The sequence below is a fragment of the Leptonychotes weddellii genome, chromosome 9 (genome assembly GCF_054177405.1).
Source record: "Leptonychotes weddellii isolate Sample4059 chromosome 9, ASM5417740v2, whole genome shotgun sequence".
NCBI classification, from domain to species: domain Eukaryota; kingdom Metazoa; phylum Chordata; class Mammalia; order Carnivora; family Phocidae; genus Leptonychotes; species Leptonychotes weddellii.
In genome coordinates, this window is record NC_138377.1 from 27,390,392 (window position 1) to 27,405,257 (window position 14,866).

Here is a 14,866-nt window from a genome sequence, read left to right on the forward strand (position 1 = left end):
TTCTAGGCTTGCTTGGGTCTGGCCGGGCCGGCGATGGAGGGGCTGCGGGCTGCTGTGGGCGGGGACATCTTGCACAACTTCAGTGCAAGGCTGTGGGAGCAGCTCGTCCACTTCCATGCCATGCGGCTGATGGACTTGCTCTTCCAGTGGGTGGGAGCCACGCTGCACCTGCACAACCTTGCCGATGCCATGTGCAACCACTACTATTCCACCCCCGTGTCTACTTCCCTCCTCGGAGACACTTCTGACATGACCTCCACTGGCCTTGCGCTTAGCCAGGAAGACCAACAAACAGGTCTGTATATAGTCTAGATACAAATATCTTATCAGAAAAATGATTGCAAAAGGTGGGAGATTCTGTCCCATACTGTGGGTTGTCATTTTGCTTGATGATGTCCTCTGAAGCACCAAAGTTTTTAATTTTAATAGATAAAAAGTTCATTTTATCTATTTTGTCTTTTAAAAATAAAAAATTGTGCTTGTGCTTTTGATTTCACGTCCAAGAAAACATCACCTAACCCAAGATCAGAAAGATGTTCTCTTCTAAGAGTTTTAAAGTTTTAGCTCTTGCATTTAGGTCTTTAATCCATTCGAGTAAAATTTTTTTGTGTATGTAATATACGGTAGTGGTCCAACTCCATTCTTTGGCATGTGGCTATCCCGTTGTCTCAGCACCATTTGTTGAAAAGACTCTTCTCTCCGTTGAAATATCTTAGCAATCTGCCATAAAGGTGAGGGCTTATTTCTGACCTATCATTTCTATTCCATTGATCTATCGTCTATCTTTATGTTAACACCACATGGTCTTGATTACTATAGCTTTGTAGTAAGCTTTTGTAATTGGAAAGTGAGGGTCCTCCAACTTTGCTCTTCTTTTTAAAGATGCTTTGGCTATTCTGGGTCCCTTGCATATCCATATACAGTTTAAGATTAGTTTGTAAGTTTCTGCAAAGAGCTCAGTTGGGATATTGATAAAGATTGTGTTGAATCTATAGATCAGTTTGGGAGGTTAACATCTTAACAATGTCAGAGCTTCCAATTCAGAACGTGAGCTATCTTTCCATTTAGTTAAATCTTCTTTAATTTCTTTCACCCATGTTTTGTGGTCTTCAGAGTTTAAGCTTTGTACTTCTTTTGCTAAATTTATTCCTGAGTATTTTATTCTTTCTGGTTATTTTCTTAACTTTATTTTTGTTTAGAATATATTATTAAAAGTAATTTTTCTGCCTCCTTTTACTTTTTTAAATGTGGCTGCTAGAAAATTTAGAATTACATAGGTGGCTCACATTTTATTTTGGATAGACACTGCTGTTCTAGAATAAAAAGGCTGAGATCACACAAAACAATGGAATATACCCAGGGTGCTCAGGCCACTATGCCTCTGGAGTTACATTTGTGAAACATGGTGTAGGATTTTTGCTTATTATGGAAGTCACAAGTCTTGAAGAGCTTCCGACTGCAATCAGAGATACCATGTGTAGTCATTCATCCCCGTTCTACACAGAGGGCGTTTAATCAGATATAACCTATAACGTCTTCTGTGACTTCTCAGCCCTTGGGCCTACACAGGTGGTAAAAGTGACGTTGTCTGAGCCCAGGCTTGAAAAGCCAGGAAAAGGGTAAGAAAAGATAGCTCATGATAACTAGCTCATCTCCTTTCAGATTTTATCCAAGAAAAGGAACAGTAGAGCCTTGCCATTGACCTTGAAGTTCACTCATCTCTCACCTATTCTGCTCCACCAGCTGGTACCCCCCTCAGGAAAATCTTCACTGATCCTCCAGGGTTGGTATAGATGCCTCTTGCATGTATGCCCTTGGCATTTTGTAATATTTATTACACAGATTTGGAGTTGCCTGTTTATTTTTCTTTCTTCTTTACAGACTCTAAGCTTCTCAAGCAGGGAAAATACTTTGTTGACCTTTGAACCACTTATAATGAAGTTAGTGGAATAAAAAATACTGAGTGAGGGAATGAATGAATGAATGTGCACTATGTTCCTTCTTTCTCTAGAAGAGAATAATTTTACAGCATTACTTTCTTTTTTTAAGATAGGTGCTGTGTATTTTGGCCCAGTAGACAGAATATTATATTTGTTGTCAGAAACCTGACCTATTTCCAGTTCTAGCTTTGTTACTGATGAGCTGTGTGACCTTGAATACTCATCTTCTCTGGACTTGATCCCTCAGCTGTAAGATGAAAGGTTAAACTAGTGAGCTTTGAGATTCCTCCCAGCCCTAATATGCAGTGAGATGCTGAAAACAGGGCAAACTGGCTTTCAACGGTAGGCTTGCTTCCAGACAAGCAATTCAATTGAACAGCTGAGATCCCCAGCCTTTTGCAGGGACCTCTGCCTCCTTCCCCTCCTCCATGTCTTTGCAAATATTAATAGCCAAGGGCCTCACTGAGTGTGGTTTTTAATAGAATCCAATTTCAGTCCATTTAGAGTGGGACTTTTCATGCTGACTTGGTAATTTGAACTCTGTCATGCCTGATGGGCTGAATACATTTTCCCTGTCTGTGTGGCCCGCCCTGGGCTGGGCGGAGAGGGCAAGTACGTATTGGGAGCAGGACACAGGGACACCTTCTTCAGAGCAACTGCAAATCAGCTATTTCTGCCTTACGGCCAGTTTTGTCTTTCCTGCCCTGAGGCATGTGAGTAGGATCCCAGGGCATTGGGAGGAAACAGGCAATGATTACTCTCTTTCCTGGTGGTCACCTTCCTCTTGCAGCCCAGAAGCCCCTGGCCTCTGTGTGCCCACCACAGGAAGAAAACTGGGTTGATCTTTGGATGTGACTAGAAGACCCTTGGTTCTGCCAACCAGCAGAATTATCCCAACTGACTGTTGTGGAGTCTCTGACATGTTGGGAGAGAGCATGTGAGAGAGTATGTGGCTTCCTCTGCCCCATCCCCCCAACCAAGTCCTTACCCTGTTTGATGAGAGAGTAATCCGAGGGCTTATTGGAAGTTCCTTCCTTCTAGAGTGCAGGGTGGGAAAATGGAAGGTGAACGTAAAGGTATTAGCCATACCATAACTGAGGAACCGGGGGCTCAGGAGGTTGGGGGAAGGAAATGAATGTTTATTCCACGCTTACTCTGTGCAGGGCCCTGAGCTAGGAGGACAAGTTATTTCTTAATCCTCCCAATAGCCCATTAAGGAATATAAAATTATCCTCATATACAGAGGAGGAAAATGAGGATCAGGAGTCAAGCAACAGCCCCAAGGTCACACAGCTAGTGGATGTCAAAGCTGGTATTCAAACAAAGCTCCATCTGTCCACTCTTAGAGATCACATGGTTAGAAATGGTGGAGCTCGGAGCTCTGATTTGTCTGCTGGTCTACCTCACCGCGCTCCTTCACCTGGCTGGTCATGGGAAACACTAGGACATTTAAAAAACTATAGTATCTTGAGTATTAGCCCTGGGAGCCTGAATCAATGGGTCTAAGGCAGAGGCTGAGATTATGTATTTTTAAAAAGCTACTTCAAGCGATTCTGATGTTCTGGAAAGCATAACACTGGAGTACGTGTCTCCTGTGGTTTCTTGGTTCTCAGAAGCATAGATTCAGTCCAGCCCTGCGTTTTCCCCAAGTAACACTGGCCACTGAATCCATTATTCATTCATTCCAGATTCAGGGCTCGGTGTTTATCGAGCACTTACTGTGTGCCAAGCACTGTGCTCAACATTCTGGCTGCAAAGAATGAATAAACCCCAGTGCCTGCCTCAAGGATCAGCCAGGTAGTGGGCGAGACAAACATAAATAGGAAGTTCCAATTCCTTGTAGCAAATGCTACACAGAGGGAGGCTCATGTTGCTATAGGAGTACAGACCATGGGGTCAAGGAAAGCTTTGGAGCAGTGATGCCTCGGTTGAGTCCTATAGGAGTTAACAAGGAAAAGAGGGGGTTGGAGGGGTGAGGCATGGCCAACTAGGCAGAGGGAACCACATGGAAAGGCTCAGAGACCCAGAGAGATGGGTTTGGGGAATCACAAGGAGCTGTGCAACGGTGAGATGTAGGGTACCTTTGGAAGAGGACCAGGAGGGGAGCCTGGAAGAGTCCGTGGGAGAAATTACATGGAGGACCTTGTGTGTTATGCTGAGTTTGGCCTTTATCCTAAAAGGGGTGAGGAGCCACTGAAGATGTTTAAGCTGTGGAGTGACAGAATCAGATTGTGTTTTAGAAGGGGAGCTCTGACAGCAACAAGAGGGTGAACCATAGGTACAAGGAGCTGGCAACAGAGATCCAAATTAATTGCAGAATTAAGAATTTATATGTGTCAAAAAGCACCATAAACAAAATTTGAAAGCAAAGCACTTGGAAAGCATATTTGCAATGTTTCTTGACAAAAATAATATTCTTAATAAAATTACATATTGAGAATAAAGATAAACATACCAATATCAAATAAATAGAAAAATCACAAAGAAACAAGTACAAATGGTCAATGGGCATTTGAAGATGTTATTCACTAATAATCAAAGAAGTGTGAGTTCAAATAACATTGACATACTATTATTTTCCTACTGGACTGGTAAAGATTTGGTAAATGACCATACCCACTCTTAGTGAGGTTGCAGGGAACAGGGCACTCTCAAGCCTGCAAATAGGAGAGTGTGAAGTTTCGTACAAACTTTGAGGGCAGTTGGCAACATATATCAAAATTCTTAAAGGATGGCTAAGCAATTTCCTTCTTGGATTTTATCCCAAGGAAATAGCCATAAATGTGTGCAAAATTTAGCTACAAGAATGTCTGCTGCAACATTATTTACAATGGAGAATGGGAACAAATGAAATAATCACTCTAAGGAGATGGGCTACCAAGTGAGAGTCCATCCGCATAATGAGGATGCTGTTGAAAAAGTTTGAGAGGCACACAAAAAATGTTTCGTTCATAATATAGTAAGGGAAGTAGCACAAGGTGCAAAAAAGTGTGTCTGATATGCTACCATTTGTGACAAAAGAATATATACACATATATTTGAAAATGCATAAATGTTTCTAGAAGGATATACAGTACAAGTAATCAGAGGGAAACTAGATGCTGACAGATAGGGTGGGAAGGAGATTTACTTCTTACTATAGAACTTTGTGTCCTTTTTGAATTTTGTATCTGTATGTGTATTACATATTCTAAAATATAAATACACATTTTGAAAAGTAAGTTACTAAAGAATATACACAGTGTAATCCAGTTTTTGTTTAAAAAAAAACCATCATGTGCATGTGTACATTTATACCAAAAAGAACTGAAAGATAAGTCCAAAAGGATAGCAATGTTTGTCTAGGGTGGTAGGATGGTGGGCTGGAGTTTGTCTTTTTTTCCCCTGCTAAAATTTCTACAATACACATGTGAGGCTTTCATAACAATAACAAGAAAAGTATAATTTTTTTCCACAAAGAGTCTATTACAAAAGTCCAAGCAGGAGATGACAAAGCAGGTCAGATCCAGGATTAGTGCTCCAGGTCTAGTTCAGCAGTGACATCTGCAAACAAAGCGTGTCATTAAATCACAGTCCCTGTTTTGGGGAGGGATGGGGAACAGGAAGCTGAAGGTCTGCTAAGGTGAATAGACCTGATTTTGCTTAACAGCTTTCTGAAGTCTCTGTTGGACAAATGCACAGCAAGTTCAATCCCTCCACCCCAAACATCGAACAACACCCCCAGGCAATTTTTTACTTTGGGATCACTTAACTTTGGGTCACAGTGAATGGATTCCAGTAAGCAAGTGTATGCGAACCACCAGACAGGCAGATGGCCTGTGCCCAAAGTTGTCCTCTCCTAGTTCTGGTTTTCCACCTTTCTCTTTAGAAGGATGGCGACAATCTTATCCCCATCTGTACAGCTCTGCCCCAACTTACTTGTTGAGGCAAGACCTCTCTCCTGCTCTGTTTTGGGTATAGTTGGTCTGAGTCCTTCCTGATGGCATGAAGACCAAAGGAAGACCCTGGTGGTTTGAACTGGTTCTGCAGTCCACCTCTAACCTCATCCTCATCCTTCAGATCCCGACAAGCAATTTGCCAACTCGCAAGCTTTCTGGGCTGGAGGCTTGGGAACGGGGGAGTTTTGCACATCTGCTTATGCTGTGTATGATGCAGGACGGTTCTGAGTCAGGGACATGTGAAGCCATTCTGGAAGAAGAGGGCAGAGGGAAGGATCTGGTAGGGGTTGGGGGAGAATGTGGCAGCTATAACAGCATTTTCCTTTTCCTCTTCTCTGGAAGTGAGCTATAGGCAAGCAACTGTGGGCCCCTGGGTATTTCTAGCACCTTCTTGAAGCCCCCGTTGGAAGCCTTTCGGGAGCTATGTGAATATAACCTGGACTGCTGGCTTCTGGGCCCCTCAGCAGTGATTGGATCCTGCAGTGGTGGAGCCTCTGATTACACAAAGAACCCATAATTAACTTTGTGCTTCCTTTCAATCTCTACCTATAATTGTGAACCTTCCCCAATGCTGGGGGAAGGCTAGGTGGGTTTGGATATGTGCTGACATCAGAAAGTAGAATGAATAATACACAGAAATAACTGCTAGGTCTCGGCTGTCTTTTCTGGCCTGTCACTGCCCCGATCACTAGGGAGTCTGGTGTTAGGGACCTTTTTTAACCTTGGACTAAATACAGAGGTAGCCCAGGTACCATCATGGCCATAGTCAAGGCTTTTCAACTGAATACGCACCGTCCTGCTCCCTAATGGTGGTAACCACTCAATATACTATGTAGAGCAGCAACGAATAATAGGTTAGTTAGGAGCTAGAGCTCTGGAGTCAGACAGACCTGGTTCAGATCCTAGCTATGTCACTTAAGGCCATATAACCTTGGGATAGTTAATGTTTCTGGATTTTAAGTTTCCTCATCCACCTAATGTGAATAGTATCTCATAGGGTAATTGCAAGAAAGAAATGAGATTATACATGTAACGGTCTGAGGATAGTGCATTTCATAAATGCTCACTATTAACATTATTGCATCTGTATATATTTTAATTTGTACAGTATTGTCTCACTAATCACACAAAAAATACACGAAAGTGCTTTGAAAAATTTAAAGCATCATATAAATTAAAGGTGTCATTGGTGATAATCTCATATGAGTATTTCTTAACTCTTCCATCTCCTTAAAGACTGGGTCTACATCCTCTGTCGCACGGTGTATTGCACAATGATAGGCAAACAATAAGCCCTCAGTAAATGTTTCTTATTTGACTAGAGCAACATGGCAGAGCGTAAAGAGCATAGATATCAGGAGACTAGGCTGGGCTAAAATTAATTTAAGGCAGGAGAGCCAGTCTGCAGTCATAATTTATTCATTCAACAAATATTTGTTGAACACATTCTATGTGCTAGATATTGAGTCCAGATAATTTCATCAAAAGGAGGCTGTACACATTCCCACAAAGCCAAGTCCCTGGGCAGGCTCCATAGCACCAGCCCACTCTACTGCACAAAGGCGGCAGCCAACATTGTTTACCACCAGACAAATGGCCCCTTGCTTTGGGGGAAGCCGTACGTAGCTCTGACTCAGAGTTGAGGGAGGGAATGGGCTGCTTCCAACAGAAATGACAGGAACTGCTGCCTGTTAATTTATTTTTATTTACACTTACTTAGTCCACAGTTCGATCCCGCAGGCTATACAATGCTCCTTCCCCTAGGATGTCATCGCCCCTCCCCTCCATCACCTCGGCGCTCAGTGCTCAGCCTTGGCCCACCTCACCCTGCCGCCCTGCTGTCGCAGCTGCCTGCTGGGTGGGAGTATGGGAGAATGGTATGTGTGGTCACCAGAGGGCACGGAGAGTGGGCTTCCATGGCATGTGCATCCTGGCAGTCTCAGATCCCCGAGGGGGAGAGAAGAAAGCCAGGCCCAGACCACAAGTGGAGGGAGGGAGGCAGGGGCTGAGGTGACTGGGGGCGAGGAATCCAGTGTACAAATTCATGGTCTGCTGGCTTCACCCGAGGCGTCTGGTATTTCTCTCCTCCCTGGAGTTGTCACGGTTGCCTTGAGATGCTCGGGTCTGTCGGCAAAGTGTGGAGGGGTCCAGCCCATGGGCTCCGTGCTTGCTGCCGTTGGGCTGGTACACCCAGCAGGCTCTGCCTCTGTCAGAAGCACGGGCCAAAGTCAAAGCTGCGACAGCACTCTCGGCCCTGTAAGAGTCCTCTCCGGCTGTCCCCGAAGAAGTCAGGTCCCTCTCAGTAGCTGGCCTGCTAGAGAAGGGGTGTCTCCATGGCAGGCAACCCGCCAGGTTCCAAACCTGCATGTCTCCTTCTTTTCACACTGGGAGCAGACAGGTTGTTGAGGGGCAGCCAGAGGAGGTGGGGAGAAGGGAACAAAACCCAGGAGGGGCGCTTCACGGGGGGCTGCCTGGGAGTCCTGGCTCTGGGGCGGCAGCAGCTGTTACATGGCTTCCTTCTCTCTCTGGGAGCATCTGCTGAGCTTCATCTCCGTCAGCTGGATGTACCGAATCACGTTGGTGTCTGTGAGGAGGGAAACACACCTTAGGGAGCACCTGGCGGCGGGGGGGGGGGGGGCACGGGGAACTGTCGGGTCTACACAGAATCCTACTTTGTGCCACGCTTGTTACCCTCATCATCTATTTCACATCATTACAATCATGCCAAGTACGGGTCCTCATCCTCGCTGTGACAAAGGGGAGAACCGAGCCCCTGGAGAGATGAAGATGCCCTGGGAGCCCCATGGTTAAGTGGTGCATCCGACTTGGCAGCCTGCCTCCCCTGGGGAGCATAGTACCTTCTTCATACAACTGCTGTGAGGACCGAAATAGAGAAGTCTGAACGTGCTTCATCCAGTGAGCAATAAATATTCATTGAAGGTAAATTTTTTAAACTAAAGAGTTTAAAATGACTTTGCTTCATTGTCTTACTTTTGTCCTTTACATAAGGTCAGGTACCCACCTCCCCAGAAACGGGGGCATTTCCCCCCCCATTCGAAGGCATTAAATTAGTGAGCAGCCTGCCTGGGATGTCATATGAATGCTAACACTCAGAAATGCCAGGGGTAGCATCTAGCAGTGCTGGCATATAGGAGGTGTTCAAGAAAATTCTGTCAAATGGGTCCAGTTCTTAGTCCTCAAGTTGCCTAGAGTATAGAACACAATTTATATACAGAAAAAGAACCGGTGACACATAAAAATAAAGATAAGGGATATGGGCATTCTTTAAGAATATAGAAAAAAGTATGCATTTGGATATTTGCAAACTGATCCTGAAGTTCTTAAATCCTTCTTGGATGGAGAACTGCATTTTTAAAAAAATCAGCCATGTGAACAACCATGGTAACACCAAGTCAAATTCGTTGTTTAAATGTTACAGGCTCTTCCTGACCACCTGGTGTAAAACAGCACCCCCTTTACTCCTGATTCTTTTACTCTGCTTTATTTTCTTCCTGGCACTTAGCATGACTAAATATTACATTATCTATCTGTCCATTTGTTTACTGTCCCTCCTCCTCCGTTATAACATAAACTCTTGGAAGGTAGCAGCTTCCTTTTATTCACTGCTATCTACCCAGCATCTAGAATAGCTCCTGATCTGCTCAGTAAATGTCTGTGGAATGAATGAGTGGCTGAGCTGGTGGATATGAGTTTGAGCGAACGGTCTAGGTAATGCAGGCTCTAAGAAATGGGAGCTGACCAGAGAAGTCAGAGCATGCTTCCTGGAAGATGTTGAGTTCAGCACCAAGAGTATCCATTCATATTCTGTCTCGCCAGCTGGAGTGTGAGGTCCTCACAAGTAGGGATTCCATCTTCTTATCTCCATCCCTGGCACCCAGCACAAACCGTGGCACATAACTCAGAATTCAATATGTATTTATTGAGTAAGCGGCGAGAGCTGGCTTCTGGATTGGAAAAAAACCCAAAGAATTCCATATTCTATTTGAAAAGAGGAGCCCCAGCTCCCTGGAATGCAGACCCCAGGCAAATGCATGGACTGTTCATGCTCCTCATTTCAGGTCCTGCCCCACACCTGGCCCCGCCAGCCAGGACAGCTGTGCGTCACGACGGGGAGGCCTCCGGAGCTGCCAGAGGGGACTGACGGTAAGAAAACAGCAATTGCCAACTTACCTGTTGGCTGTCGGGTCCTTGCTTCTTTCAGGTAGTAGAGGGCTTTGTCATAGTCTCCAAGGTGGTAGAAGGCCACACCAGACCGGTAAAGGGCCTTGAAGTTCTCTCCTTCCTTCTTCAGGACTTTGAGGCAATACTCCTTGACTCGCTCATAGTTCACCAGTTCAGCCTGGAGCAGACAGGCTATGGAGGAAGGGAGAGAGAAGGGAAAAGGCTCTAACACAGCAGACTCTGAATGTCTCTCTTTGGTTCTTTCTCCCTGCCCAGAAAAGGTGGAATTGTGTTGGGGTTTTATGCTGGGGTGTATTGCCATGGGATTTGTCATCAAATAATCTAGGGTTCTAGGACCCACTTTCATCACCAACAAGCTGTGTGACCTTGAGTAAGTTACTTGGCCTTGAATTGTGTCCCCTCCAAAAAGATATGTTGGAGTCCTAACTCCTAGTACATCAGAATGTGACCTTATTTGGAAATAGGATCTTTACAAAAAAGGTAACCAAGGTAAAGTAAGGTCGTTGGAATGGGTCCTAATACAATATGCCTGGTGTCTTTATAAAAACACACACGATAGGGACGCCTGGGTGGCTCCGTCAGTTAAGCCTCTGCCTTTGGCTCAGGTCATGATCTCAGGCTCCTGGGGTAGGGCTTGTGTCATTGTGCTCTGTGCTCAGCGGGGAGTCTGCTTCTCCCTCTCCCTCTGCCCCTCCCCATTGCTCTTGCTTGCTTGCTCTCCCTTTCTCAAATGAATAAATTTAAAACAAATTTTTTAATTAAAAAAAATGCCACTATAGGCTGAATGTTTGTTTTCCAAAAAATTCATGTGTTGAAAACCAATCCCCAGTGTGATGGTATTTGGAGGTGGGGTCTTTGGGAGGTGACTAGGTCATGAGGCTGAACCCTCATGATTGGGATTAGTGCTCTTACAAGAGAGACCTTAGCGAGCTCCCTTCCCCTTCTGCCATGAGGACATGGCAAGAAGACAGCTGTCTATGAACCAGGAAGCAGACTCTCACCAGACACTGAATCTACTACCTTGACCGTGGACTTCCCAGCCTTCAGAACTGTGAGAAATTGTGTTGCCTGAGCCATCTCTTGGTATAGCAGCCCAAACGGACAAACACAAACAGGAAGTTTGGACACAGAGACAGAAGCACACAGAGGTGAGACGATGTGAAGAAACAGGGGAAAAAGATGGCCATCTATAAGCCAAGGAACGCCTGAGGCCCCCACAAGGTAAAACAGAAGCATGGAACAGATTCTCCCTCACAGCCCTCTGAAGGAACCAAATCTGCCAACACCTCCATCTTGGACTCCTACTTTGCAGAACTATGAGACAATAAATTTCTGTTGTTCAAGCCACCAGTTTATGAGACTCGTGTTGTGGCAGCCCTAGGAATAAGCTACAAGGGGCGCTAACAAAGCTAACTGTGGCTAATTCTTGTCAAGTGCTCACCTGGTGCGGGATGCTCGTGGCATTGCTTTACTTGTATTCCCTGACATAATCCTCAGAATACCATGATGTAGGTCCTACTGTTATTCCCATTTTACAGATGAGGAAACTGAGGCCCAGAAAGATTAGCTCATTTACCAAGGGCACACAACATGACAGAGGCAAGGCTGGGATTTATTTATTTATTTATTTTTAAAAGATTATTTATTTGTCAGAGAGAGAGAGAGCGCGCACAAGCAGGGGGGACAGGCAGAAGGAGAAACAGGCTCCTAGCAGGGAGCCCTATATGGGGATTGGTCATGACCTGAGCTGAAGGCATACGCCTAACCAACTGAGCCATCCAGGCCTTCCAAGGCTGGGATTTAAATCAAAGCTGCCTGGCTCCAGTGCCCAAGTTCTTTAACGAGTTGTTGAGGGGATTTCATAAGATAATGGCCATAAAGTATTTAACACAGGGCTTGGCACAGAGTAAGTTACCCCAAGTGTCATTTAATATTATTATCATTCTTTTCAACCTTACACCCCTGCAGTGACAACTGCCTCTGACTTTCTTCAAGTTCTCATTCATGCAAGTTTGTCTTTGCATTTCCTGGGAATAGGGGTCTTCTGATGGGCCAGTGCCCAGCCCGTAGAGAGCACACCTCAGGACCTGTGAGGCCCCGTGTCCCAGGCAAGAGGAAGCTGGGGCTGGCAGGTGTCTGTGGTGGGGCCCCTTCCTATTTTCTATCAGCCGTCTCTGAGTGAACCATCACTCCTTGAAGATTCCTCTCACCAGCCTCCGCTGCAGGGCCAGAGCCAGGGCCAGGAAGCTTGCGAGACCCTGGAGAGTGATGCCCCCTTTCCTTGTGTGCCCAGTGGCCCCCCGCCTCACCCAACTCCCCACCCTGCTGGGCTGTCTCCCCCTCCATGCGATCACGCAAATGTTTAGTAGGCACTGAGTGAAGATTGTGTTATACACGTTGGAGGGATTACCAGAAAGGGGGACGGGGAGGGGCAGGGAAAGGCACCTCTCTGTTTCTTCCAAGTGAATAAAAAGAGACGTAGGAGGCAATGGTACCTGGGTGGCTCAGTCGTTAAGCATCTGCCTTCGGCTCAGGTCATGATCCCGGGGTCCTGGGATGGAGCCCCGCATCGGGCTCCCTGCTCAGCGGGAAGCCTGCTTCTCCCTCTCCCCATCCCCCTGCTCATGCTCCCTCTCTCTCTCTCAAATAAATAAAATCTTTAAAAAAAGAGAGAGAGAGAGAGATGTAGGAGGCAAAAGTGCTCTTCCCGTCAAGACCAGACTGGGTGGTGGGGGAGGAGACTGATGGCTGCTCCTTGTGCTCAGATTCCTCCCGCATGGGAGGAACCGCTCTGTCTCCGGGATAGAGGCGAGTCACTGATTTAAATCTTCAGAGGTCTAACTTCAGCTGTTTTGATCCTTTAAATAACTCCCCAGGGATAAGAATTGCTGATTAGGAGATCAGATCTTTCATTGGACATTTTGTGGGGGGAGGAATACCCACCCACATCCTTCTTGGCTGGCTGAGGGGGAGGTGAACCACACAGTCTCTGAAGTTGAAGGTGTGAGAACCAGGAAGTGGAAGAGAATCAGCCCAGATCTAGAAACTGACCCATCAGGTTTCACAGGCCCCAGGGCAGAAAGCCAAACAGGGAGACCGAAGTGAGGGGCTGCTACCCCCTTGGGCGTGGGTGGCTGTGGTCACAGAAAACCATGTGCTGGCAGCCAGGTGTCCATCCAGCTGAGCTGATGCCACCTTCTCCTCTCCTCCCTCAGCTGTGGGGACCCCTCCCCACCCCCCAAGCTGTTGGAGCCCGCCCTGGTGCTCACACATTTCTGCGGACAGGGAGGGCTTTCTGTCAAGAGGTTCCTGTGCATGGACCTCACTGGTTACCTGTGTGGGGCTTGGCTCCAACACCTGCTCCCAGAGCTAAAGGATTTCCTGTCTGGGCTCCCACATGCCTCATCTGGTGTCCTCTCTGCCCAGGCAGGACAAGCCACTTCCTGTCCATCTTCAGACAGACACTTCTGTTGGCTGACCTGAGCAGTGTAGGAAATGGGCCCTTGTCTCTTTTAAAAACAGCTTTTGAATGCCTAAAATGAGAGTGGGGTGGTGAGGAAAGGAAGCAAGAAGGCCTGGAAATGGAAACAGATCCTCCTCCCCCCAGGGGAGAAGAAAGGATAGCCATCAAATTCTGGGCATCCTTCATTGAAAATGTTTCGAATTCCCCGGTGGCTCCAGATCCAATGGGAACCGTGATACTTGGCCGTGGACCAGGTTTCAGACCCCATGGGTGGTGAGGCCAGGCAGGTTACAGGGTATGGGGGCCCCTGCTGGCACCACAGGTGGAGCCCAGGAAAACAGAGAAATCTAGAGTCAGTTTGGGTCCAAATGGGCTGCCGTCCTAAAGGCTGGGCCAGGGTGGAACCCAGGCACGAAACCTGGGGTGCCAGCCAGAGCTCTTAAGGGGGGTCTGGGGTGGAGGGGGTAAGAGATAGTCTGGAAAGCTACCCGCAGCCCTACCTATAGGTGATTTTTTAGGCAGCCCTGTAGTTTGGGTGGGGAGCTATTTGGGGTTCACATAACAAGCCCAAGGGAGAGGCAAGATGGGATGTTTGTAGGCACATCCTTAGAGTGGGGAAAGTTCAGAAGGAGAGGTTGACCAGCAGTCTCAAGATGTTCCTTCCGCATCCCTATGCCCACTACCCAGGGCCTGTGGGCTGCGATCGCATCATCCCAGTGCCCTTGCTTCCTCTCCATGGTCAATCCCTTGCCCTGGGTCAGAGGTGGTGCTCGGTGCCTTACATACACTATGTCTTTTCATCTTCACGGTAACTGTGAAACAGGTTCTATTTAGATGCTTCTTTTTTAGACGATGAAACCCATTCCAGAGAAATTAAGTCACCTGCTCAAAGTCACTCAACTAGGAGGTGGTAGAATTATGATATCCACCCACTTCTGCCAGGATCTCCAGACTGTGCTCTTGACCATGGGTCTCTGTGGGTCTGTGTTTGAAGCCTTCCAAAACCCATGTAACCCCCGGTAAAAGCCACATCGCCTGTGTAAACTACCTTTCTCTGTGTCAACAAGTGTAAACTACCTTTCTCTGTGTCTCAGGGTCAACAAGGCAAAAAGCAATGCCTAAATTCACTGGGCACTGTTCAGGGCACAGGATCAGTGGTGAACCAAACACTCCATTCCATCCTGGAACTAATGGGCTGGTGGGGAAGGCAGACGTTCCATTATCTTGAGTACTCCCAAATGCCAAGACTGGGAAGAAGGGAAGAGAGGGAGCACACTGAGGGGGAGGGGCCCTCAACCAATATAAAGTATCATGGGAGGGCT

The 14,866-nt window shown here is 46.5% G+C and overlaps 1 protein-coding gene across 1 annotated transcript in view; it reads right to left on the bottom strand.

Moving 5' to 3' along the window:
- Positions 1-4,247: 4,247 nt before the first annotated feature.
- The window catches only part of TTC9 (tetratricopeptide repeat domain 9), a 33,076-nt gene continuing 22,457 nt past the window's right edge, over positions 4,248-14,866 (bottom strand). The window contains exons 2-3 of the mRNA XM_081830319.1: positions 10,070-10,252; positions 4,248-8,462 (exon numbers count right to left, since the gene is read on the bottom strand). Coding sequence (XP_081686445.1) covers positions 8,383-8,462; positions 10,070-10,252 — 263 coding nt within the window. The 3' untranslated portion in view covers positions 4,248-8,382. The remainder of the gene's footprint in view (positions 8,463-10,069; positions 10,253-14,866) is intronic.